The 26422-nt window shown below is 40.5% G+C and overlaps 2 protein-coding genes and 1 long non-coding RNA gene across 3 annotated transcripts; all 3 read left to right on the forward strand.

Moving 5' to 3' along the window:
- The first annotated feature begins 359 nt into the window (after positions 1–359).
- Positions 360–2536, forward strand: LOC148102316 (uncharacterized). The gene is made up of 3 exons (XM_087844561.1): positions 360–394; positions 647–723; positions 1074–2536. The coding sequence occupies exons 1-3, from the start codon at positions 360–362 to the stop codon at positions 2534–2536; spliced, it is 1575 nt and encodes a 524-aa protein (XP_087700687.1).
- A 765-nt stretch (positions 2537–3301) lies between these two features.
- On the forward strand, positions 3302–3863 carry LOC148102317 (uncharacterized). Its single transcript, XR_015719320.1, has 2 exons — positions 3302–3455; positions 3562–3863. It is a non-coding gene; the product is annotated as an uncharacterized LOC148102317 (long non-coding RNA).
- Positions 3864–18522: 14659 nt separating this feature from the next.
- Positions 18523–23687, forward strand: LOC102794097 (uncharacterized). Its single transcript, XM_006805380.3, has 5 exons — positions 18523–18576; positions 19154–19279; positions 19587–19609; positions 20852–23279; positions 23386–23687. The coding sequence occupies exons 2-4, from the start codon at positions 19248–19250 to the stop codon at positions 22312–22314; spliced, it is 1518 nt and encodes a 505-aa protein (XP_006805443.2). The 5' UTR covers positions 18523–18576; positions 19154–19247; the 3' UTR covers positions 22315–23279; positions 23386–23687.
- Positions 23688–26422: the final 2735 nt, after the last annotated feature.

Raw genomic sequence — 26422 nt, forward strand, 5'->3', positions numbered from 1 at the left:
TATTACTTGGATTGGAAAGAAAATCAGTGGTATCGCACATCACTAATATGTATACATGCATATGCACACACATTAATCACCTCGGGCAATTTTAAAAGAAAGCCTGATAGGACAACACTTTCCTTGCACAAGAAACTGAAACAGTTGGGAGGACAAAAACAAGAAACATCTATAAAAGTAGGTCAGATACCTGCTGCATGTAATGATATGAGAGCTTTCAGTGTATGGTAGCTAACATGCTGTGGTAATACAGGTAATATTTTTTCTGTTTAGGTTGAAAAATCTTAACAACTTTTTGGGAGAATCCAATCAACGCAAACCAACTACGACCGAAACCACAAATAATCTGAGTGTTTGCCATGGCAAAGAAAAAAACGTCTATCATCCATAAAAAGCAAGTATTTTACATCATCTCAGTCTGGATATTAACTGTAACAGTCTCTAAAAATACTTTTTGGATTCCAAGTGTAGCACATACAGTTAGGTCCTTAAGTATTTGGACATAATACAAATGTTGCTGCTTAGGAATTACTGCCATTTTTATACTTACAGAGTCATTATCCAAATAATTACAGATCTGACTGTATGCACTGTTTTCCCAGGTTAGGATGAACTCATTCTTTCACAATTATTTGTCCTGTTTCAGGTCAGACAAGTTAATGAAATATTTGAAAAAGACTCGAAAGTTGGCCCGTTACAGCTGCACGGCTATTCGTACCAAAGGTGAGTTAATGCTTATATAAAACTGGAAAAATGCGATGAATCAATTTTTCTGTTTTTGGGGCGGTTGGGCTGAACGCTAGAGGCGGGTATTTTGGGGCCATTTACTGGCAGCAAATTAAAAGTCATTAAATTAAAGACTTTTTTTTTTTAAAAAGCAAAAAACCTTCAACACTGGATGTTCCATCTTTGTAGTGTTTTCAATTACCTGCAAATTGATGGATTGTGTTTTTATTTATTGTGAGATGCCAAAAAATATCTTATTTGTAATTTGGACCAGCCACGTTTTTTTAAATAACACGACTTTAACAGCTGTGAATTGACAAATTACGCCTTTTTCCCTCTTTCTTTAGTGAAAAGAAGAGCACACTGGCTCCAGAAAATAAACTCGAGCTTGAAACACAAAGAATATGAATTAAATAAACCAAAAGAAATCAGGATGTTTAATAGCAAAAAAGCAAAGATATTATCGTCCTTTCACAGTAAATGCCAATTTAACATCAGAAAGATTATCTTCTTTAAAAATCGCTATAATAAACAAACGGCTTCTTTTGTTTCCAAAACCAAAGGCGATCACTCGACCAAAAGAAAAGACTCATTCCCAGATCATTTTATAATTATCAAGAAACCAAAAAGATCTCATGCACACCCAGACTCCGTAAATCCTCTTACTTCAAACATTCTCAACATATCCGGTCATCAGATCATTTTTTTACCTAAATTTGAAACCTGTAATGATTATTCGGAGATACTGACAAAACTTCAAATGCCATACTTAAATGGTTTACCAAATTTGAAACGCAATGAACTCAGTTCTTCCCATTTGGAAGTCGAGCAAAACATTGAACTGTTTAAGAAAAACTGTGATTTGATTCGAGGATTGAAAAAGAAAAAGAAAAAGAAAGAGGACTGTTATCATCAAATCAAAGAAATGCAGAGAGAGGCAGACAAAATTCCAAGTGTCGATGCAAATACATTTTTTCCTTCCCTCAAAGGTTATCTGCAGATGCATGAACGTAAACAATATGCATTGGCCATTTTTTTCATGAAACGCAGTAAGACCGTCTTTGTTTCACCGGAATTTGAGGTAGATTATGAAAATGACACACATACTGAGCCACTTTTATGTCAAGAGGTTGAAATTATTTTGCAACAGCTTGGAACCTTTGTGGAGAGCATTCTGGTTTATACGCTCAATAGTCCTTGCCTGAACTGTATGTCTCTACTCAGTAAAGAAGCGTATTCTTGGCACAGAGAATATGGAATTTCAACAACTGTGGGATTCACACAATTTTGGGGATTGGGTGGTCAAGACTTTTTTCTAAATATTGCCTGCTCATATACCAACATGTTGGATCCAAAGAACGTTTTTCATGAGAGTACTGAAAAATGCAAGAGCAATCCCTTCAAACTGAAGTCTTTCAATTTGAAGGAATTGAACAGTAAAATCTTCCAAAATATCAGAAAACTTAGTGAAAAAGGAGAAAAGCACAGCTGCCGTAAGAAAATTGAATCTTATGTGTCTGAGCTGAAAACACTGGCAAAAAATTCCTTTTGTTCACGTGAAACACATTTACAACGTGGCAAAAACACAATTTATTCTTTCGTATTTCCCCCAATAATCCAAGATGCATGTAGAGACAGTCTTTTAAATGACTGGTCAGCACTGGTGAACGACTGTGCCAAATCAAATGTTATAAAACAAATAACCAAGGATTTTAATGTTGCGGTCGTTGAAGTTATTTACCAAAATCTGAAGTCCTCTTGTGGGAACAACAGTCCTTTAAAGCTTTGCCATATTCCTCTGAATATTTAAAAAAAAAGAAAAAAAAAAAGAAGAATTTTATTACATAATTTAATAGGTTAGAATATATTATAAATTAAAATTAACTTCATTCATTCAAAGTGAATGAAAAAGTAAATACTTAAAAAAATATTTTTAAAATTATATATCATAAGATATATAATTTAAGACATATTTATATACGTCCAGAGTAACAGCCGTAGACTGCAGTTTGCCGCCTGTCAGGTAGTCAGTAATCCAGGGGAGCTGAACTCCCTGGTGACTGTAGCGTGCCGAGGGGCTCACGTGGATCTGTGGCTGAATCTGGACAAGCAGAAATTTGTCCACGGGAGACACATTTACAATTTGGCCTTTCAAATTTCCTCCAATAATCCAGAACACAGATACAACTTCAAAAAGAGTGGTGTGAACTGGTGAAAAACAGTGCCATGTCATGTCAAACATTAGAGAAAAATAACCATGAATTTCACTTTTGTGGTAGTCAAGGGAACAACACTCCTTTTAAATTTATAAAATCATACCTCTATAAATCTACAATTGTATTTTTTCAATTAAAAATTAAATTGAAATATACTATATAATTGATTAAAAACGTTTATTCATTTATTCAAAGTAAATGAAAAAAAAAATTTTTTTTTAAATATTAAATTATATATCATAGGATATATAATTTAAGACATATTTATATGCGTCCAGAGTAACAGCAGTAGACTGCAGTTTGCCGCCTGTCAGGTAGTCAGTAATCCAGGGGAGCTGAACTCTGAGAGCAAACAGCCTGGTGACTGTAGCCTGGTGACTGTAGCGTGCCGAGGGGCTCACGTGGATCTGTGGCTGAATCTGGAGCTGAGACTGGAGGTGTTCAACGAGGACTCCTACGAGGCAGCAGAGCTGGTGCGCTGATCATTAATGGCCGAGGCTGCTCACACCAAAGGTGGGTTGATGAGTTATAAACTGTAATAATATCTTGTAGCTTGGAACAGAAAAATCTCATCTTTGTTCTCTGTCTTGCTGCCTCCTCCTGTTGGTTTGTGTGTTAGTGAGCGGCAGGATTCTCCAGTCCAGTGAGCACAGCTCCATCAGCTGGTGGAGTTCAGTCAACACACCTGCTCTCAACAACCAGCAGTGTGCTCAAACATCGGTTTCTCCTCCATCCTACACGATGTTTTACACTCCAGAAGCAGTAAATCAGGATTACATCACCTCTCTGTAGAAGGAAACTCTCCAAGTGTCCTTAATTTGGATTCTTGTCTCCTTCTCAGTTCCTTCCTGGTGTGTGTGCTGGACTGGATCCTCTGGCTCAGTGCCATCCTTTACTTATAATAAAAATCATTGAAACTTGTGTCACTCGTCTGAGTCTGCATTTAAATCCATGTGTTCTGGTTCCCCGTGTCAAAGATGTGAGCCACAACCACAAACCAAACTAAATTTAGTCCATAAAGGTGAACATATCAAAGGAAACAGGTTTTAAAACCATAATAAAACATAAATCCAAATTCTAGTCAATATAAAACAATTCTGTTTGTAACAGATACAATAAACAATTTATCATTTATTATAATTAGCTTGTTAAAATTTGAAAAAAGTCCAGCACTCCTGCAAATTTCCATATTTGAGCTCACAATAATAAAAACCTGGTATATAGCTAATTTTCACAACACTACTAAAGGTGTAAGCCAAACTCAGCATCAGCGCTGTCAAATCTAATTAGTTCCCAGAACTTAAACTCGTTGATATAAGTTCAAGCACATTCAAGTTATGCAGCAGGGCAATGATTCAAGTTTACCTCCGAATTACCTCAAAACAGAAATAAATACATTAATTAAAAAAGCAGACAAACAAAGGCTTTGGAGGGGCCTAGTCAAAGTATATACTTAAATCAGATTGGTGTTGAAATGAGGATCTATTGGGAAGAATTGAAAGTAAGAGTTTAGCAAAGACAAAGTGGGTGTACGGTCTGTTGTTGGTGTAACAACAGAGGAATAAATCAGCTGAGCCTGTTGATCATCAGCACCAGCACCCCTATACACATCTGTTTGGCTCTCTGTTAAAAAATGTCTGATCCTATGAGCAGTACCCAGCAGGCAGAGTTCAGATGGAGCCGATGTGGGTGAAGGGAATAGCCCAGCTCTGATTAACTTGGTGTTCAGAGAGAGTGTTCACCCAGGGCACCAAACAGGACTGCCACTGGTCTGGATCATGTACACACACAAAATTCAGACATTAGAAAAAACATTTTCACTATTCAAACTACATTTCTCATTTATATAAATTGATGGAACTAATTTAAATTCATCTCTGATAGAAAATAAAAAGGTAAATGACCTGTATTTGTATAGCACTTTGCTTAGTCCCTAAGGACCCCAAAGTGCTTTACACTACATTCAGTCATCCACACATTCACACACTGGTGATAGCAGCTACATTGTAGCCACAGCCACCCTGGGGCGCACTGACAGAGGCGAGGCTGCCAGACACTGGCGCCATCGGCCCCTCTGACCACCACCAGTAGGCAACGGGTGAAGTGTCTTGCCCAAGGACACAACGACCGAGACTGTCGGAGCCGGAGCTCGAACCGGCAACCTTCCGATTACAAGATGAACTGTCAACTCTTGAGCCACGATCGTCCCAAAAAGGATGATTTTAGATCAGATTTAAATTTCAGTTTTCAGTTTTATTTGTCATATGCAAGTTAGCACAGGGTCAACATCGCAATGAAATGTATTTGACGAGCAGAAGACAGTCACTCAGCAGAATGGTACAGAAAAAATGGACTCTAAGAACAGAAACTAAACACATATAATTTATTTTTTTGGCTCAAACAGTCACCTTAGGCATTTTATTTCCTAAAGGTAAAGAACGTCGAAAACCCTTTGTTTTGTGCATCAGATTCATAACAGCAGGAAGAAAATGTGAGAACTGTCGTAAGATTAGGATGGACACCTGCTACAAGCAGTTTCACATGCATACCAGAGCAAATGATGTAAAAACAGTGCTATGGCAGTGGAGCTGGAGAGCTTTCAGTGTGTGTCCTTGATCTTGTGATAATACTTGCAACATATTTTCGGTTCAGCTTGAAAAACCAGCTCAACATGTTGTGAGAATTCACTGCACACACACCCTAGAAGAGTTTGAAACTTTGAATATTAACTGTGACTGTCTCTAAATAATTCTGTTTTCAAGTATAGTATATGTAGTTAGGTCCATAAATATTTGGACAATGATAGTTTGTACTATGACTACTGCAGTTTTGCCTCTGTACACCACCACGGTGAATTTTAATCAAACTATTGGGATGTGAGATGACATCTAAGCTCACTCCTGGGAGCATCCAATGACATTATTAACATCTAATCACCTAGAAAATTCCATCACATTTAAATATTTAATCCAATATGAATAATGTTACCTTAGTGTTTCATTCAGTTTGTTAATTCTACTTATTTAGATTAAATTAGAGTTAGATTTGTCTTTAGCACATTCTCACAAAATCTTCATTTTAACATAATTTATTTTTATTAAATCAAACATTTTATATATCACATATAGATTTATATATTTATCTATAAGTCAGACAGATTAGTGGCTGCTCAGTGACTATCACTCAATCACTGTCCATCCTGTAGCACACACTTCAAGTTCAAACTGTCAGTGTGAGACCTGTCTTTATAATCATTTCATACTGTTCATCCATTCTCTTCTACTTATAATTGTCAGGACAATTGAATTGTCCTAGTGCATGCAATATATTTTATTATTTATATGGGTCCCGCAGGCCCACCACCCGCAGGAGGCGTCATAGGGGTCGGGTGCATTGTGTTCCGGGTGGCGGCCAGGAGCGGAGGCCCTGGCGGACTGACCCCCGGCTGCCAAGACTGGCAATAGGGACATGGAATGTCACCTCTCTGGTGGGGAAGGAGCCTGAGTTAGTGCGTGAGGTTGAGAGGTACCGGCTAGATATAGTCGGGCTCACCTCTACGCATGGCTTGGGCTCTGGAACCAGTCTCCTGGAGAGGGGCTGGACTCTGTCTCAGTCTGGAGTTGCCCCTGGTGAAAGGCGGCGGGCTGGGGTGGGTATTCTAATATCCCCTCGGCTTGCTGCCGGTACGTTGGGGTTTTTCCCGGTGGACGAGAGGGTTTGTTCCCTGCACCTTAGGGTCGGGGAACGGGTCCTGACTGTCATCTGCGCTTATGCGCCGAGTGGCAGTTCGGAGTACCCAGCCTTCTTAGAGTCCCTGGGGGGGGTGCTGGAAGGTGCTCCACCTGGAGACTCTGTTGTCCTGCTGGGAGACTTCAATGCTCACGTGGGTAATGACAGCGAGACCTGGAGGGGCGTGATTGGGAGGAACGGCCTCCCTGATCTGAACCGAGCGGTGCTTTGTTATTGGACTTCTGTGCTAATCACAGTTTGGCCATAACGAACACCTTGTTCGAACATAAGAGTGTCCATAAGTGCACGTGCCACCAGGACGCTCTAGGCTGTAGGTCGATGATCGATTTTGTAATCGTATCACCAGACCTGCGACCATATGTTCTGGACACTCGGGTAAAGAGAGGGGCTGAGCTGTCAACTGATCACCACCTGGTGGTGAGTTGGATCAGGTGGCCGGGGAGGACGCTGGACAGACCTGGTGCACGCGTAGTGAGGGTGTGCTGGGAACGACTAGCAGAGGCCCCAGTCCGCGAGATCTTCAACGCACACCTCCGGCAGAGCTTCAACAGCATTCCGAGGGAGGCGGGGGACATTGAGTCCGAATGGACCATGTTCAGCGTCGCCATTGCCGAAGCTGCTGCATTGAGCTGCGGCCACAAGGTGGTTGGTGCCTGCCGTGGTGGTAATCCCTGAACCAAATGGTGGACACCAGAGGTGAAGGGAGCCACCAGGCTGAAGAAGGAGTCCTATCGGGCTTGGTTAGCCTGTGGGACTCCGGAGGCAGCCGACAGGTATCGACAGGCCAAGCGGAATGCGGCTCAGGCAGTGGCTGAAGCAAAAACTCGGGTGTGGGAGGACTTCGGAGAGGCCATGGAAAAAGACTTTCAGACTGCCTCGAAGAGATTCTGGCAAACCGTCAGGCGTCTCAGGAGGGGAAAGCGGTGCTCTACCTGCACTGTGTATAGTGCTGGCGGAGCGCTGCTGACGTCGACTGAGAAAATTGTCAGGCGGTGGAAGGAATACTTCGTGGACCTCCTTAATCCCACTGACGCGTCTTCCGAGGAGGAAGCAGAGTCTGGGGATGAGGGGAATGACCCGCCAATTTCCGGGGGCGAGGTCACTGAGGCAGTTAAACAACTCCTTGGTGGCAGAGCCCCTGGTGTTGATGAGGTCCGCCCCGAGTTCCTGAAGGCTCTGGACGTTGTAGGGCTGTCTTGGTTGACACGCCTCTGCAATGTTGCGTGGAGATCAGGGGCAGTACCCCTGGACTGGCAGACCGGGGTGGTGGTCCCCATCTTTAAGAAGGGGGACCGGAGGGTGTGTTCCAACTACAGGGGGATCACACTCCTCAGCCTCCCCGGGAAAGTCTATGCCAGGGTGCTGGAAAGGAGAGTTCGTCCGCTAGTTGAACCTCGGATGCAGGAGGAACAATGCGGTTTTCGTCCTGGTCGCGGAACACTGGACCAGCTCTTCATCCTCTCGAGGATACTTGAGGGTGCATGGGAGTTTGCCCAACCAGTCTACATGTGTTTTGTGGACTTGGAGAAGGCATTCGACCGTGTCCCTCGGGGTGTCCTGTGGGAGGTGTTGCGGGAGTATGGGGTGTCTGGCCCATTGCTACGGGCCATTCGATCCCTATACAACCGTTGCAAGAGCTTGGTTCGCATTGCCGGCAATAAGTCGGACTCGTTCCCGGTGGGTGATGGGCTCCGCCAGGGCTGCCCTTTGTCACCGGTTCTGTTCATAATTTTTATGGACAGGATTTCTAGGCGCAGCCAAGTGGCGGAGGGCTTTCGCTTTGGTGGCCTCAGAATCTCATCTCTGATCTTTGCGGATGATGTGGTTCTGTTGGCTTCATCGGGTGAGGGCCTCCAGCTCACACTGGAGCGGTTCGCAGCCGAGTGTGAAGCAGCAGGAATGAGGATCAGCACCTCCAAATCTGAGGCCATGGTTCTCAGCCGGAAAAGGGTGGAGTGCCCACTCCGGGTGGGGGATGGGTTCCTGCCCCAAGTGGAGGAGTTCAAGTATCTCGGGGTCTTGTTCGCGAGTGATGGGAGAAGTGAGCCGGAGATCAACAGACGGATTGGGGCTGCAGCTGCAGTAATGCGGACGCTGCACCGGTCCGTCGTGGTGAAGAGGGAGCTGAGTGTAAAAGCGAAGCTCTCAATTTACCGGTCGATCTACGTCCCTACCCTCACCTATGGCCACGAGCTGTGGGTAGTGACCGAAAGAACGAGATCGCGGATACAAGCGGCGGAAATGAGCTTCCTCCGAAGGGTGGCTGGCCTCTCCCTTAGAGATAGGGTGAGAAGTTTGGCCATCCGGGAGGGGCTCAGAGTAGAGCCGCTGCTGCTCCACATCGAAAGGAGCCAGCTGAGGTGGTTTGGGCATCTGACAAGGATGCCCCCTGGGCGCCTCCTGGGTGAGGTGTTCCAGGCATGTCCCACCGGGAGGAGGCCCCGGGGCAGACCCAGGACACGCTGGAGAGATTATATCTCTCGGCTGGCCTGGGAACGCCTTGGTGTTCCCCCGGATAAGCTGGAGGAGGTGGCTGGGGAGAGGGAGGTCTGGGCCTCTTTGCTTAGGCTGCTGCCCCCGCGACCCAGCCTCGGATAAAGCGGATGAAGATGGATGGAAGATGGATGGATGGTTTAAACCTAAATATAGTCACGTTGAGTAAACCTGATTCTAGACTAATCAGTATTCTGTGTAATTAGCAATCAGCAAATGCAATTATTCAATTAATTCAGTTATTAATTATGGTTCTGTGTTCAACCATTAATGCCCCTTTTCTTCAAGATCACGTACAATAATGGACTGGTAACAGAATTTTTATCTTCTTGCATCCCTGCAGTCAAACCATGAGCACCAAGGTCAAAGCTGGATCATGTACAGACACAAAATCAGAACATCAGAACATTGATATTCACTACTCAAACTACATTTCTCTTTTATATATTGATCAAATTAATATTTTTGATTTATCTTTGATTAAAAATAAAGAGGATTTACTACAAGCAGACTCTGTTTTAGCACTCTGATCATTTTTTTTTATCACATAAGTTTAGAAGGGGGCTTCAATCTCTCTCTGTCCCACCTCTCTCCATAGGCCGAGATAAGGGAAAGGGTAATGATCAGTGAGCAGTGGTAGGGTTTCATGCAGAGAAAAGACGTGATGCTTGTTTTGAGTGTTGATGAAGAGGTATAGAGAATGTCAGAAGGAGCTCTGCTGACTTTGTGGATCTAAAAAACATATAATGGGAGTGCCAAGAGTGGAACTGTGGTACTCTATGAGAAAGTCAGGAGTGGCAGAGAAGTGTGTGAAACTCCAGCAGCTGGGTGGTAACCCAGGTTCATCTGGTTGAGCTAGTTTGGCTGCTAAATCACATCAACAAAAGACATAAAAGTCTTTTCTAAAAGGAGGAATGTTGAAGGCACAGGTGAGGCAAGAGGAGGCACTGAACGAGATATCTTTACACTTCTCAGATAATTAACCCTCATGTGTTTATTTTGTCTTCCCACCCAAAAATGACCTCAACTGTAGTAACAGATATATTATCACTGCTTGCTGTGTTAGATCTTTTTATCAACTTCAATTCTTTTGAACATTACAGGTTTTTGTTTTTTTTTACTTCCGTTTATTATATATAGAAAGTCTCATTAATCTGAGCTTATATAGCTTGAATTCAAATTCCAAAAAAAACATAATTTTTGTGTTATTTTGAAAATAAGAAATAATCATCAAACATACATAGTATACTGTTAATCACAGACTACTTTGGGTCAAAGTTTCCATTAACATTTGCTTTGAAACCATTTAAAATTTGTATACATCAAATAAAGCAGAGGTGTCAAGCTCCAGGCCTCGAGGGTAGTGTCCTGCAGGTTTTAGATCTCACCCTGGATCAACACACCTGAATCAAATCATTAGTTCATTACCAGGCCTCTGGAGAAAGTGGCTGTATCCCAATTCAGGGTCTGCAGCCTTAAAGGCCGCATTTTAAGGCCGATTACGTCACAGCGACGCGACGAAGGCTGTCCCAATTCGAAGGCTGCTCGAAATGCGGCCCTCAAATGCGTCCTTCATTTCCCTGAATTTTAAGGACGTGGCGGTGTAGACTTCGTGGCCCAACACATCCCAGAATAGCGCGGCGGTGGGTGTGGATAATTTTGCCGAAAAAAAAAACGGCAGATGAGGGGCGCCCGAAGAGTAAACTTTTAAAAGTAAGTACTGAATATTATGTCACTTATTTATGTGCAAATGTTTACTAACGAAGAACATTAAAACATTCCTGTTGGCCACATGTCGGCAAAGTTATGTGACATTAGTGACGTTTGTACTAACTTGGTTTTAAAGCCTTTACTTTAAAATATACGCCGTTCAATAGCTGACCTTAATCTTACAGAGAATGATCAAAGCTCATGTAGAAACAAACAAACAAATGAACAAAATATTTTCTCCTTCATTTCTGTCAAACAAAGCTGTATGAAACGTTTCCAGCTGTTAGTATCATGGTTGCTAGGCAACCTGGGCAGCGCAACGGAGGCTAGACCGTCCCATTTCACAAGCCTCGCACTTCCGGCCTTAGCGGTCTTTGAGTACGCGGCCCTTGTGGATCGTTGAGGCTGCGAACTTTAAGGCTGCAGACCCTGAATTGGGATACAGCCGTTGAGGAGGTCATTTAGCCGTTGAAATCAGCTGTGTTGGCTCAAGGATACATCTAAAACCTGCAGGACACCGACGTCCGAAGCCTGGAGTTTGACACCTGTGAAATAAAGTAACATCTGTTGTGCTCCTGGTCAAAAGTGATTGCAGAAAATTATCTGAAAATTACACTTGATTCTGGCACGGCTCCAGACCAGGAGGACAATTAATGAAAAACAATAATGTCTTATGTCTCTTGAGACCTCCAATCAATCTCCAGAACCACAAACTTCAATTGGTTCTTTACAGGAGAACCGTCGACATGTTTCATGTTCCACCCATAACTTGTCCTGGCATCACACGTTGCCCACATCTTTATGGTATATTTAACTGCTTTCTTGGCATTTCTGTTTGAAAGGTCAGCGTCACCTAAAGCGACCAGATGCTCATCCACTGTGATGTTTGGATTGGGGACAGAGATGATTGTCTTGTTGGCCTGTTTTTTGTCACGGTTGTCAAAGTGAATCGCCGGTAATAACATGTAAGATTTCTGGAGTGACATGGTGGTCGAAAAAATCATCTGGGCAGACTCTGTATCACATAAACTGCAGGTAAAATCATTAACAGAACAACAACCTTTATTTGTCACATACACAATTATACAGAGTACAACATGTAGCGAAATTCTTGTGTCCGAGCTGCAGATATTGCTGCACCATTCCAGGGCTGGTTTTAGTATGGCAGGTCTAGCCAGGACACTTACTGGACTGAAATCGAACTTGTGACCAGAGATGGGCAGTAACGCGTTACTTGTAATCCGATTACTTTTTTAAAGTAACGAGTAAAGTAAGGGATTACTATTGCAAAAACAGTAATTAGATTACCGTTACTTTCCCGTAGGAACGCTGCGTTACTGCGTTACTAAAACCGTGATTTTTTGCGAGAATGTCTCATGACAGTGACGTAAGCGAGTGCGACGTTCGTGACAACAGCTGTGTGCAGATCAACAATGGATCATATATCGAGTGCAGAGAGAGTATGAGCGTGCAGCGTTTAAAGCGTGGAAGTACTGATTCCATAAAAAGTGACAAAAACATTAGTGTCCGTTGTGCGTGGGAAGAAAACTTCTTTTTACAGCGAAAAAAACCCCTAAACTTCCGAGCAAGCACCGAGTAGCTACGACGTAATGGGAAACTCACAGAAACTCGCGGATTCTTCCACTGACCGCTGCACACCTGCACCAGGGTAAACCTCCGCCTACCCCACTCCTGCTTTACAGGTGAAAATAGAGCAACAGGACCGCTAGTCTTTGACTTCATTTATTTTCTGCTGTGTTTTACTTGCATCTATTTGAAAGACTGAGTGTAAACACACAAAAATATTTTATTTTATGTGCTGGAATGTGCAAAAAATAGGTTTAAATATTTATTAAATATTAAAATTTCTTCCAGTCAGAGAATGTTGCATATAATTTAATTTTTACTTGATGCATAAAGTTAAAAGATTAAAACTAATAAAACAAGTTTTAAAAAGAGACTTTTCCATTTGATTACATTTTATATGATGGATTATGCAGAAAAAGTAGAATTGGGCTGAAAGATCTATCACTTTATCACCTATTCAGGTTGTAAATCGTGTTTTTAAAAAGTAACTAAGTAACTAAGTAATTAATTACTTTTGAAAATAAGTAATCAGTAAAGTAACGGGATTACTTTTTTTGGGAAGTAATCAGTAATTAGTAACTGATTACTTTTTTCAAGTAACTTGACCAACACTGCTTGTGACTCTCGCTCCGAAGGTGTGTAGTCTTACCACTAGACTACACATTACTAGATGTATGCACACCACTCAAAATCAAGACGCATGTATACTTTAATGTCTTTCTGGGTTACCTCCTTCCAACTGTCTTTGTTGTACCTGAACTATTTACACTCATTGTTACACAAAATGGAAGTGTAATGGAAGAAAAGAGAGAAGGCCACTAACCACAGATCATCACACACTGAATGTACGGGTCACATACAAACACATTAATTTATACAATTAATCATTTCATTTCCAATGGACCCTCTTCTTCACATTTTTTATAAACAACCCTTTTTTAAGTTTATAAACTATTGCAGTAGTGATACTGTTAAGTCTACACTCTTAACCCTGGACTCTAAACTAGACTTTATAGAGTCTGTGTGGAAACTTTCAATTAAGTAACAACTTGAAGTCGTGACAGCACGCAGACTCGTTTTAAGAGGCTGATGGCAGGAATTTCAGACAAACAAAACTGAAACATACAAAGGTGTAGTCATGTCGTCAGGATTGTTTTGTTTTTATTTTCACAGAAATGAAACTCCTGGCTGACTGGATACATTTTCAATGATGAGAAGAAGTAACCAGATAACATGTTTTACTATACTTGTTTTACTGTTTTACTGATGAGCTGAACACGTTTTATGCTCGCTTCGACGCCGCAGCAATTAAAACAACAAACAGCTGCGCGCGCTCGGAGTGCACCAGTGAAGAAAATGCATTCATCATCACAGAGCATGCTGTGAGGAACACCTTCAGGAGGGTGAACACCAGGAAGGCAGCAGGACTAGATGCAATCCCTGGCCGGGTCCTGAGAGCCTGCGCTGACCAGCTAACACCGGTGTTCACGGAGATCTTCAACCTCTCCCTGGCCCAAGCTGTGGTTCCCACGTGCTTCAAACAGTCCATTATAGTTCCTGTTCCAAAGAAACAACAGCCCGCTTGCCACAATGACTACCGTCCAGTAGCACTGACCTCAATTGTGATGAAGTGTTTTGAAAGACTGATGAGAGATCACATCACTTCTTCACTTCCTGCCACCATCGACTCACTTCAGTTTGCTTACCGGACTAATCGTTCCACAGACGATGCCATATCTCACCTGCTCCACACATCCCTGAGTCACCTGGACACTGGCAGAGGGAATTATGTTAGGATGCTGTTCGTGGACTACAGTTCAGCATTCAACACAATAATTCCCTCTAAGCTTTTCACCAAGTTGACGGATCTAGGACTCAGCTCATCACTGTGTCAGTGGATCCTCAACTTCCTCACAGACAGACCCCAATCAGTGAGGGTGGGAAAACAAGTCTCCCCCTCCATCTCACTCAGCACTGGAGTGCCTCAGGGCTGCGTTTTAAGCCCCCTGCTGTACTCACTGTACACGTGTGACTGTGTAGCCACATCAGACACCACCTCCATTGTCAAGTTTGCTGATGACACTGTTGTTGTAGGCCTGATCTCCGACAACATCGAGACGGCCTACCTGGAGGAGATTAGGAACCTGGAGACCTGGTGCCAGGAGAATAACCTCCTCCTAAACATCAGCAAGACTAAGGAGCTGATCGTGGACTTCACCACAAAGCAGGCGAGGAATTACAAGCCCCTCATCATCAGTGGCACGCCAGTGGAGAGAGTGGACAGTTTCCGATACCTGGGTGTCCACATCACTCGGGACCTGTCATGGTCCTGCCACATCAACACCCAGGTTAAGAAAGCCCATCAGCGTCTCTTCTTCCTCAGAAGACTTAGAGACTTCCATCTGCCACTGAAGGTGCTCAAGAACTTCTACTGCTGCACCATCGAGAGCGTCCTGACGGCAAACATCTGCAGCTGGTTTGGGAACTGCACCAAGCAGGACAGACGAGATCTGCAAAGAGTGGTGCGCTCAGCCGAACGCATCATTCAATCAGAGCTCGCTGACCTGCTGTCCATCTACACCAAGCGGTGCAAGTCCAAAGCTAGGAAGATTATGATGGACCTCTCCCATCCCAACAATGGACTCTTCTCACTGTTGAGGTCTGGGAAGCGCTTCCGCTCCCTTAAGGCCAAAACAGAGAGAATGAGGAGGAGCTTCTTCCCCCAGGCTATTCGGGCCCTGAACCAGGTGTAGGACTGGACTCTCCCACACATCACATCACCACACGCACCACCACACATTTCCTATAATTTATAATCTTTATAATCTCTCTCTGCTGTTTGCACATTTTTATTTATTTATATTTTTATTTTTACTGTAAATTCCTAAGTTAATTTGTAAATTTTGTAGTAAATTGTAAATACTGTAAAACTTTTTTTTTCTGTCATTTAATGGTCGGGCATTGCGCAGCTACAAGCATTTCACTCCCATGTCATACTGTGTATGGTTGTGTGTGTGTGACAAATAAAATTTGAATTTGAATTTGAATTTGAATTTTGTCCAATTTGAATATAATTTGTGTTCACTGTAGTTGGTACTTTACATTTTTATAGATTCCTTTTTGTGGTAAAAGTTGTTAGACTGTTCGCACAATGATTACAAATTTAAATCACATTTTAAGGTGGCAACTTAATAAACTTGCCTTTTGAAAAGCAGAACTTTCAGATTAAAATTTGACTCTAAGAACAGAAACCAAACACATATAATGTCTTTTTTTGTCTCACACAGTCACCACAGGCATTTTATTTTCTAAGGGTAAAGTACGTTCAAAGACAAGCCTTTGTTATGTACATCAGATTCACGATAGCAGGGAGAAAATGTGAGAAATGTCACAAGACACCTGCTACAACCAGTTTCACATGCATACCAGAGAAAATGACGTAAAAACAGTGAGGTGTGGATCTGGGGCTGGAGAGCTTTCAGTGTGTGTCATTGAATGTGTTGTGCTTATGGGTTGGTAGAGCAGGTCACCTACTAACCGGAAGCTTGGGGGTTCAATCCCAGTCTGTTCCAGTCTATATGCCAAGATAGTACCCCCATGTTGCTCTCCGATGCATCCATCAGAGTATGAATGTGTGTGAATGTTAGATAGGAATTAGAAACAGTGCTTGGGTGAATGCACAAGTTGTGTAAAACGCTTTGAGTGCTCAGATAAAGTAGAAAATCGATGTATAAGAACCCGTCCATTTGCCATAATGCATGCAACTTTTTTTTCTGTTCAGCTTGAAAAACCAACACAGCATGTTGTGAGAATTCACTGCATCCTACCACCTGTGTAAATCATGATATACGCTATAAAAAAAGCCACATGTCATTTGGATCTTTGGTGTTGTCTGACCACAAAGCCACAGCAAATCCAAAGAGGTCTTCTGTAATCCATAAAACACAAGTATGTCATGTCTCTGTCTTTGTTTATCCCCAATCCTGTGTCAGGTTTGGGGGTTCGTGTACTTCCTGTTTTACTTTAAAGCCTTATTATTTTTATTTGTAACTTACAGCCTCGCATTCTGTGTTCAGTGGGTTTAGTTTTACTTCCTCCTGTCTCCTCATGCTTAATTCGTACCCCTAGTGTTTCCACTTCCCCCATCACCCTTCTCCATATATTGTGTGAGTTTTGTTTTTTTCCTTGTTAGGTCATCTGCTTATCACGCATCATGTTCTCTCAGGAAAGCTACGTTGAATTTTTTTTAAAGTAGTGTTCAGGAGTAGTTCTCCAGGTTTTTTGAAGTGCATTCAAAGCTCTTCTTTTGATGTTTCTTCCTTTTCTTCTCTTCTATGTCAAGATGATCCCACGCTGCTACAATAATATAATAATGTTGAGGTCCACAGTCTTCGGAGGCCAGTCCATGGCTGACGTGTGGTTTTCTTTTATCGTTTTGATACATGCTCAATCATCCAAATAAGGAAACCCCCAAAAGTTGAATCTGTCTATCTAGATGTAACGTTTTCATTGGGAGAAAACAAAAGAATATTATATCAAGAAGGCCCTGAGTAAAAGTGATCATCCCAGCAGGATATTTGTCCAAGCTGGGAAGGCTGCTAAAGAAACCTCGAGGTGATCCAGGAGAGAAGAAGGGCAACTGCTGTCTAACCAAAAACCGTTAGTCATCCCAGATGTGTCAGGAGTATCAGAACAGCTGAGACACATTTTTTTCTAAACACAGAGTCTCTGTGGCTTTAAACCCCAAAACATGCTGTGCCAAAAATTGGTCCACCCCAAGGATCAGGTCCCCTAATGAAGCCATTGCCAGTCAGACAATTTCCAGATAGTTTTGCATGTTGGATCAAAATGTGATGGTAGTTTTCTGAGTTTGTAATTGAGGAGGTGTTTAAGATCTCTTATTGGAGTTGAGAACTGACAGAGGAACTTTCAGAGAGATGATTACAAAATGTTTGCCAGTCCAGGAGAATGCAAACATTTCCTTTAGTGTTTAGTGTGAGTACACAACATTGTCTGTTGTAAGGTTCTTTTTGATTTGGAAGGAAAAGTAAGCGCAGACAGAGTCCTAGGGAGTGTCCAAAAAGTGATTTATTAAACACACATAATGCAGCTGAACCTGGTTTTGGAAATGGACAGATGAAAGCAGTTTCATTTTTCTAACTAAAAGGTTTTTTAACTCTTGTTTCAGACATCAGGGCTCGAGGGGGTTCACCTAAAACATCAGGCTTTTGCAAGAATATGAGTATAAATAGTCTTACATTGTCTATTGTAACGTGAGGGTTCACTCGATGGTTTGGAATCTCTCTGAATAATTAGGAACAGCAAGATGGAGACTGATAACTTTCTTAGCAGCCTCCTTACTCTCAGCACACAGCAACAACAACCAACACTTCCTGTGTACCGCTCTCATGAATACTTCACTGGCCTCTCAGAAGCTAGGAAATCTTATACTCAGATCAATCCAGGGAAAACAAGTAGGTAGATATAACACATACTTATTACTGCTTTGAACATGCATGTGTAAACATTCAAATGTGTAAACATGTAAATATCAAAACACGTAACCACCAAATAGCTACATAACTAGCTCTATAACCCTTGTAAACACCTCTTTGTATATCAAATTAGATTTAAATTTACTTCTACACTTTACAGTATACATAAGAATTTTCAATTAATCAATAAAGCCCTTAGGCTTTATCTACAGTGATATTATTGTTCTGATCACAGTAATTTCAGAGAAGCTAAACTGAAAGTAAACCTGTTCTACATTGTTGTTTCCTGGTTCAAGTGATTATGCTTACTGAGGGCAAGTCATGATACAATCTCTGATTTTTAATGGAAATAAACTTGTGTGACTGGATACACTTTTAGTGATTAGAAGATGTGATTACAAAACACACTCTACTATTCTCGTTGAAATTTAAGATAATTTGTGTTCAATATACTTGTGAAATGATCAGGTAGAAAAGGGGAGGAGTTAGAGTGGTCACATGGTCAGAAATTGTTATAAAATCCTGTCAGATCTTCCAAAACGTCCTTTTTGATCAGCGAACCAGCGAATCAGCGAACCAGCGAATCTGCTGCCTCGTAGGTAAGTTTCTTTGTATCCTGTTTTTATACTTATACTTTGTCACAAGGGTTAAAACGCAAATCAGAGTTTCTGTGGCAGCTTAGGCAGTGAGGTGAACAATGTAACAAACTCTATGGATCAAAAAAGCATGTTTGTTTCAGCTTTACTACTATCAAAACACAAAAAGAAAAGCAATGATTTGGTATCAGCTTATTTGGCTCAGATAGCTTGATGAAGTAAACCTGTTCAGTACCGTAGAGCAGTTATCTTATCTACACACAGGTCTCGCTGTCCCTTACTTTACAGATAGCTATATGTATACATGCATATGCACAGATTAATCACCTCGGGCAATTTTAAAAGAAAGCTTGATAGGACAACACTTTCCTTGCACAAGAAACTGAAACAGCTGGGAGGACAAAAACAAGAAACATCTATAAAAGTAGGGCAGATACCTGCTGCATGTAGTTTCACAGGGACACAAGAGTGAATGATGCAATAAAAATGAGATTTGACTGTGATAATATGCAGCTAGAGAGGGTTCAGTGTATGGTATCTAACATGCTGTGGTAATATGTGTAATATTTTTTCTATTTAGGTTGAAAAATCGTAACAACTTTTTGTGAGAATCCAGTGACGTAAATCAGCTCAAACCAACTACAACCACAACCACGATTCATCAGCCCATTACCATGGAAAAGCATCTATTTTTAAGCCATAAAAAGCAAGTATTTTACATCATCTCAGTCTGATATTAACTGTAACTGTCTCTAAAATCTTTTCTTCTTTGTTTTTATTCCAAGTGTAGCATATACAATTAGGTCCCTAAGTACTTGGACAGAAACACAGTTTTCGTGAATTTCCCCTTTGTTTGATTAAAGATGTGATTGAAGTTCAGACCTTTAGCTGTAATTAAAGTGTTTTATTAAAATTTTGCATTCAGTCATTGTTCAAATAATTGCAAACCTGACTGTATATTCTGTTTCCCCATATTAAGTTAAAATGTTAATGATCTCAATTATCTGTTACAGCAACATGGCTATACATACCAACGGTAGGTTAATAACGCTTGTTTTTATGGGCTCAAATTGTGGTCATAAATATTTTGTAGTTGTAAATCAGGATTTGTATGTGTAAAAAGAATTTGTGTGTGTAAAAAAGGTTTGTGTGTGGACTTAGCCAAAAAATACGTGTGAAACTCTGCACTCAAGTTTCAAGTTACAAGTATGAATTTGACCCTATTTTTCTTCCTTTCATCTGATTGGCCAATGTCTTGTCAATCACAAATTTAACTATCCAATCAGAGAACAGGTGGGTTTGGCTATTGGAGGGGTGCTTTATGGAGCTTCAGGTCCTTCACACATACTTTTTGGATAAGTCCACACGCAAATCTTTTTTTACGCACACACAAATTGTTTTTACACATACAAATCCTGATTTACAAGTACAAAATATTTATGACCACAATTTGAGCCCATATGTTTTCCTTTACATTTTCTTGAAACTTGGAAGTTAAAAAAAAGAAAGTAGTAGTTACTTTTATCTTATTTTTTGTCTTATTTTTACTTGTCTTTTTTAATTAAAAAAAAAAAACACTTTTAAGTTAAAGTTAAGGCACAAATCATACAATGTTCAATTAGACTTTTTTTTTTTTCAATTATACCAGCTTATTTTGAATTTGATGCCAGCAAAACATTTTGCCTATAGCCTCCTGTGGTTTGTCTTCTGTCCTGGTTAAGGCAATGTAAGAAACATTCCTCTGTTCTACACATGAAGGACAAAGTCAATTAAAAACAGTTATGATGATGAAATGGAAATCACATTGTCAGGAGCTCATCAGCGCATCTGTTTAGACTAAGTCCAAGCGAAGAGCAAAAAAAGTGGAATGCTGTCAGGTTTTTGGTCATACACCAATGAGAATCATGATTTTTTTTAAAAAATTGTATTTACTGATGCTTCATTTTTGGAGAACATTTGTTGCTGGCAACAAATTCAAAGAGAGTAAATTCAGGTTTTCTTCTCTTTTTTTTTAAAGGAAGGAAAATGCAAAATATCACTGGTAAAAAAGTTGATGTATCATATTATTAGTTTAATGTTTGTTCAAACAGTTTGCAAATTCATGGATTGTGTTTTGACTCATTTATTTACTTTCTGAGGAAAGTTTCTTATTGTGGTTTTAACTGGGATACCATATAGAAAATCTTTTTTGTAATTTGGATCATCCAACCCTTTAAATAATGCAGTTAAAGCAGTTGTGAATTCCTTAATCATACATTTTTTTTTACTCTTTTTACAGCTAAGAAATCACCACCCTTGTTCCATAACAAAGAAAATCACATTTTTAAACACAAGCAAAAAAAACCCACTGCATTTACCAAAATAAAACCACAAATATCATCCAGATTTAATTATCTCCATAAAGGTGACTGCAACTTTCGACGTGTTATCTTTAAAAATTGGTGTGAGAAATCAATTCAGGTTCATACTGTATCCAAAACAAAATCTAATAACCTCCTCAAAAGAAAATACGCATTTTCAAATGTTTTTCCAGTTCCTAAGAAATCAAAAAGAAATCGTGTAAATATCAAATTCTCTGAAATTCTTTTTTCTTCAAAAATTCTCAGCATACCTGGCAATCAGATTTTTTTTTTATCCGAAGTTAAAAGTTTCAATACACACATTTTTTCTGAGATATTGACAGCAGCTGAAGTGAAACAACTCAATACTTGTAGAATAGAAGAGCAGAAAGAAATGAAGCTTAAGGATGAATGTAAACCGATTCATCGACAGAATAACAAGGATGAGAAATTTTATCATTTAATAATTGATGAAATGCAGAAAAAAATTTCAAGTGTTGATCCAAACAGATTTTTTCCATTTCTGAAAGAATACCTTCAGAGTAATGAACAAAAGCAGTATGCATTTGCTATTGTTGTCATGAAACATAGTAAAAATATCATTGTTTCTCCAGCATTTCAGCCAGATTATGAAAAAAGGGAAAATCCTGGAAAAATAAAGCACAGCGAGCCTCGTTTATGTGAAGCTTTTGAACCTTTTTTGCAACAGAATGGAAATTTAGTGGAGACTATTCTGATTTATACATTCAATAGTCCTTGTTTAGGCTGTTCGTGTCTACTTCTTGGAAAAGCTTATCTCTGGCGCTATAAATATGGATTTTCCACAACTGTAGCATTCACACAATTTTATAAACAAAATTGTTTCCAAACTCCCACCTGCTCATCTACCAACATGTTAAGTCCATGCGGTGTGTTTTATGAAGACAGTCAAAGATGGAAGCGTGATCACTTCAAACTGAAGTCTTTCACAGTCAACACTGAAATCTTCCAAAATATCAGGAAACTTAGTGAAAAAGAAGAAAAAGAGAGCTGCCGTAAGAAAATTGAATCTTATGTGTCTGAGCTGAAAACACTGGCAAAAAATTCCTTTTGTTCACGTGAAACACATTTACAATGTGGTGAAAACACAATTTATTCTTTCGTATTTCCACCAATGATCCAAAACGCATGTAGAGACAGTCTTTTAAGGGACTGGTCAGCACTGGTGAACGACAGTGCCATGTCTATGATATGCTGTAGTCAAAATACTCCCAAGGTATTTGAAATTACTGTGGCAAAAATTAGAGAAAAAATGGCCATGAATTGCACTAATCCCACAGTTGACCTTATTTACCAAAATCATATCTCCTCTTGTGAGACCAACAGTCCTTTAAATCTTTACCATCTTCAAAATAAACCATAATTAAACAGAAATTAATATTATTTTTGATTAATAATAGAAAAACAATTTTTAGTAATTAATTAATAATATAATAATTAACCCTAAAACACTATCATTATAAATAGTAACACCATCACTAACGCCGGGTGATTTTTACCCAATATAATATACCCAACAAGAAGTAATTGGCATCAAAATATATCAAAAAATGACAACACATGATCAATTAGAGTGGCCATCTTTTATTTCCAACTGTGCCATGTCAAACAAAATGGAAAAAGAAGTGTCATGGGTGGACCCTAAAAAAATGCTCCAACATTACTGAAAAATTATGAATTCGAGAACAAAAAATTCCTTAACAAAAAAATAATGAATGGAAAACTTGAAACTTCTCTGGTGAAGGCACAGTCTCCTCGACAAGTGAACAGAAAATGAAAATGAAATGAAAATCACACATGCCTGTAAAAAAAAAAAAAAAAAAAAAAAAAAAAAGAAAAAGAAAAAAAAAAGAAAAAGAGAAAAAAGAGAAAAAAGCAGGCTGTACCTTCAAAGACGTCAAAGACAATGCTGAAGCTACCCAAGGACCCATGACACTCAGACAGACGCAACATATTCAAAATCATTTAAATATATTTGCTCAGGTGAAAATCACCCGGCGTTGTTCTAGAGTTAATTAATAAAAAATAATAAAACCCTTTTTAAAAAGATATATTAAATTATATATCATAAGATATATAATTTAAGACATATTTATATACGTCCAGAGTAACAGCCGTAGACTGCAGTTTGCCGCCTGTCAGGTAGTCAGTAATCCAGGGGAGCTGAACTCCCTGGTGACTGTAGCCTGGTGACTGTAGCGTGCCGAGGGGCTCACGTGGATCTGTGGCTGAATCTGGAGCTGAGACTGGAGGTGTTCAACGAGGACTCCTACGAGGCAGCAGAGCTGGTGCGCTGATCATTAATGGCCGAGGCTGCTCACACCAAAGGTGGGTTGATGAGTAATAACCTGTAACAATATCTTGTAGCTTGGAACAGAAAAATCTCATCTTTGTTCTCTGTCTTGCTGCCTCCTCCTGTTGGTTTGTGTGTTAGTGAGCGGCAGGATTCTCCAGTCCAGTGAGCACAGCTCCATCAGCTGGTGGAGTTCAGTCAACACACCTGCTCTCAACAACCAGCAGTGTGCTCAAACATCGGTTTCTCCTCCATCCTACACGATGTTTTACACTCCAGAAGCAGTAAATCAGGATTACATCACCTCTCTGTAGAAGGAAACTCTCAAAGTGTCCTTATTTTGGATTCTTGTCTCCTTCTCAGTTCCTTCCTGGTGTGTGTGCTGGACTGGATCCTCTGGCTCGGTGCCATCCTTTACTTATAATAAAAATCATTGAAACTTGTGTCACTCGTCTGAGTCTGCATTTAAATCCGTGTGTTCTGGTTCCCTGTGTCAAAGATGTGAGTCACAACCACAAACCAAACTAAATTTAGTCCATAAAGGCAACAATTGCAAAGTGAATGGGTATGAAAAATCTATAGTAAAACAAAAGCCTGAATGTTTGTCAAAAAAGATGGAAAATTGTATGAAGTTCTCTTTGGGTGGGTGACTATAACCTACTCGAGGGGGCTCTGGAGGAATAGATCCACCCAGAGAGAGCAGAGAGGCTTTTCCTAGATTGAACTAACTGTAAGAACCTCAAGTTCCTTCACTTGCCAAGAAGCTAAACCCAAGACAAGCCAGGTGGGCTCATCTTTAATATATTTAATTTCACATGTCCTATTGACCACGCTGTAAGACACAAAACCTGATGCACTCTCTCACCTATGAGTCAGATTCTTCCACTGAACCTTTGACCACAGTTCTTCCAGCTTCCTGCTTTGTGGAAGTCGTTACCTGGAAGAATGAGGAGAAGGTCAGGCAGGCTCTGAGGTGTCTGTCAGGAAGAATGCAAAACTTTCATTTAGTGTTCAGTGTGAGTGCGCGACATCATCACGAAGCTTCAAATGTTCATTCATTCATGACAGTCATAGCTCTGTTCTCTGAGTGTCTGTGATCTATGCAGCCTGATGTCAAAAAGTGTGTGAGCACCACTGTTATGGTGGAGTTTGCCCCGTTTGTCTGTTAAACCTCGATGAGTTTCTACTGTTGAAGGCATTTTTATTTTCTAAACTGGCAGCACACCAACATCTGCTGCTTTGATGGACTTACAGTAAACCATGAAAACTGAGGTTAAATATTCAGCCTCACCGATTTGTTCAAGTACTCGGCTGTGCCTGATTACAAATTTGAGGTTCTTGCACTTTTCTACACTGCAGTTCAAGTTAAAATATTCTTCTTCTTCATTTTGGAACACATTTAGCTTTATCTCTTCTAATAACTGGCAAAGCATTAAAGCACACCCACACAGTATTTTTCTCGTGATGATGTCAGGGATTTCAGAGAAACAAAACTGAAAGTGAGAGTCAGCTTGCAAAGAAAAGCGTCTGGACTTCTTTAAGTTACTTGAAGACGTTTCACCTCTCATCCGAGAAGCTTCTTCAGTTCTAAGGTCAAATGGTGGAGAGTCCCAGATATAAACCTGGTGGGAGTGTCCCCCCACAGAGGGACAAAAGGACCCCCTGATGATCCTCTAATCGCCTGAGCCAAGGTGTGAAACTGGGTGTGAGTCCCAATCAACCAGAGTTTCAGGTGAGTTCATTGTGAAACCTGGCCCCACTTAAGGATCATCAGGGGGTCCTTTTGTCCCTCTGTGGGGGGGATACTCCCACTAGGTTTATATCTGGGACTCTCCACCATTTGACCTTAGAACTGAAGAAGCTTCTTGGATGAGAGGTGAAACGTCTTCAAGCAACTTAAAGAAGTCCAGACGCTTTTCTTTGCAAGCTCCTTTGACTACGATGACCTGGATGACTGAGAACCTTCACAGACATGAAAGTGAGAGTATTGTACATTATTGTTTCCTGGTTCAGGTGATGATTCTCACTGTGGGCTAATTTTTGAATGCTTAAATGATTCAAAGTTTAATGCTGAGTGGCTTAAAAAAATTAATCTGAAAATGGAAAAAGGACCGGATTGAGAATGAGTGAAAAAGCAGCCAATGACCCAAAAAATAAAAACGATTGAAAGACCTTCAGAAAGCCTGATGAACTATTACTCAAGACCACTTAAAAATTTACAAGAATGGCTGGTTGGCAAATATATATATAAAGAAATGAGGAGCAGGTCAAGACTTTGCACAACACTGTCCTCATATGGTGCTACAGAACCTTTACAGAACCAGATACTTCACCACACAGAGCATCTTTACTTCCTGTCGGCTGATGAACCGGAGACCATGGAGACCAAGTAAGGCAAGGCAAGTTTATTTGTATAGCACAATTCAACAACAAGGTGATTCAAAGTGCTTTACAGAGACATTAGAAACAAAAACAAATAAAAAGCATGATTTAAAATTGATTAAAACAAGCAAACAAACTAACTAATTAACAAACAAACAAACAAAACAGTATATAAAATCAAAACAGATAAAATCAGAACAGTAGATAAAATCAGTAGTTAAAATGTAAGTTTTGAAATTTAAGCTTAAAAGTGTGGATTTGGTGTTTTATTCAAATGCAGCTGAGAACAGGTGAGTCTTCAACCTGGATTTAAATAAACTGAGTGTTTCAGCTGATCTGAGGCTTTCTGGGAGTTTGTTCCAGATATAAGGAGCATAAAAGCTGAATGCAGCTTCTCCGTGTCTGGTTCAGACTCTGGGAACTGATAAAAAACTGGATCCAGATGACCTGAGGGATCTGGAAGGTACAGCAACGTGTCCCTGGCATCATTCATTAATCCTCCTCAGCTGCTGATTCTTCTTTGTAGTATAAAAGGATGTCAAGAGATTTATTCTAAAGACACTTCTTCAGCTGAGAGTCAGAGAGTGGAGACACACACGCTGCAGCTTTTACTTGCAAGGGCGTTCACAGAGCGCTCACACCAGAGTGGGGGCTCTGTGATGTGCGCTCTGTTCTTGCACTTGTCTTTATTTATATCCAAAAATAATACAACAGTGAATACGTCTATTCATAAACAGAGGAATTTTAGTGCGTATGTAGGTGTATGTGTGTGATTCTGAAGGACGTGGCCCCTCTT

The sequence above is a fragment of the Neolamprologus brichardi genome, chromosome 7, assembly GCF_056152115.1.
Source record: "Neolamprologus brichardi isolate AB-2024 chromosome 7, ASM5615211v1, whole genome shotgun sequence".
Lineage (NCBI taxonomy): Eukaryota > Metazoa > Chordata > Actinopteri > Cichliformes > Cichlidae > Neolamprologus > Neolamprologus brichardi.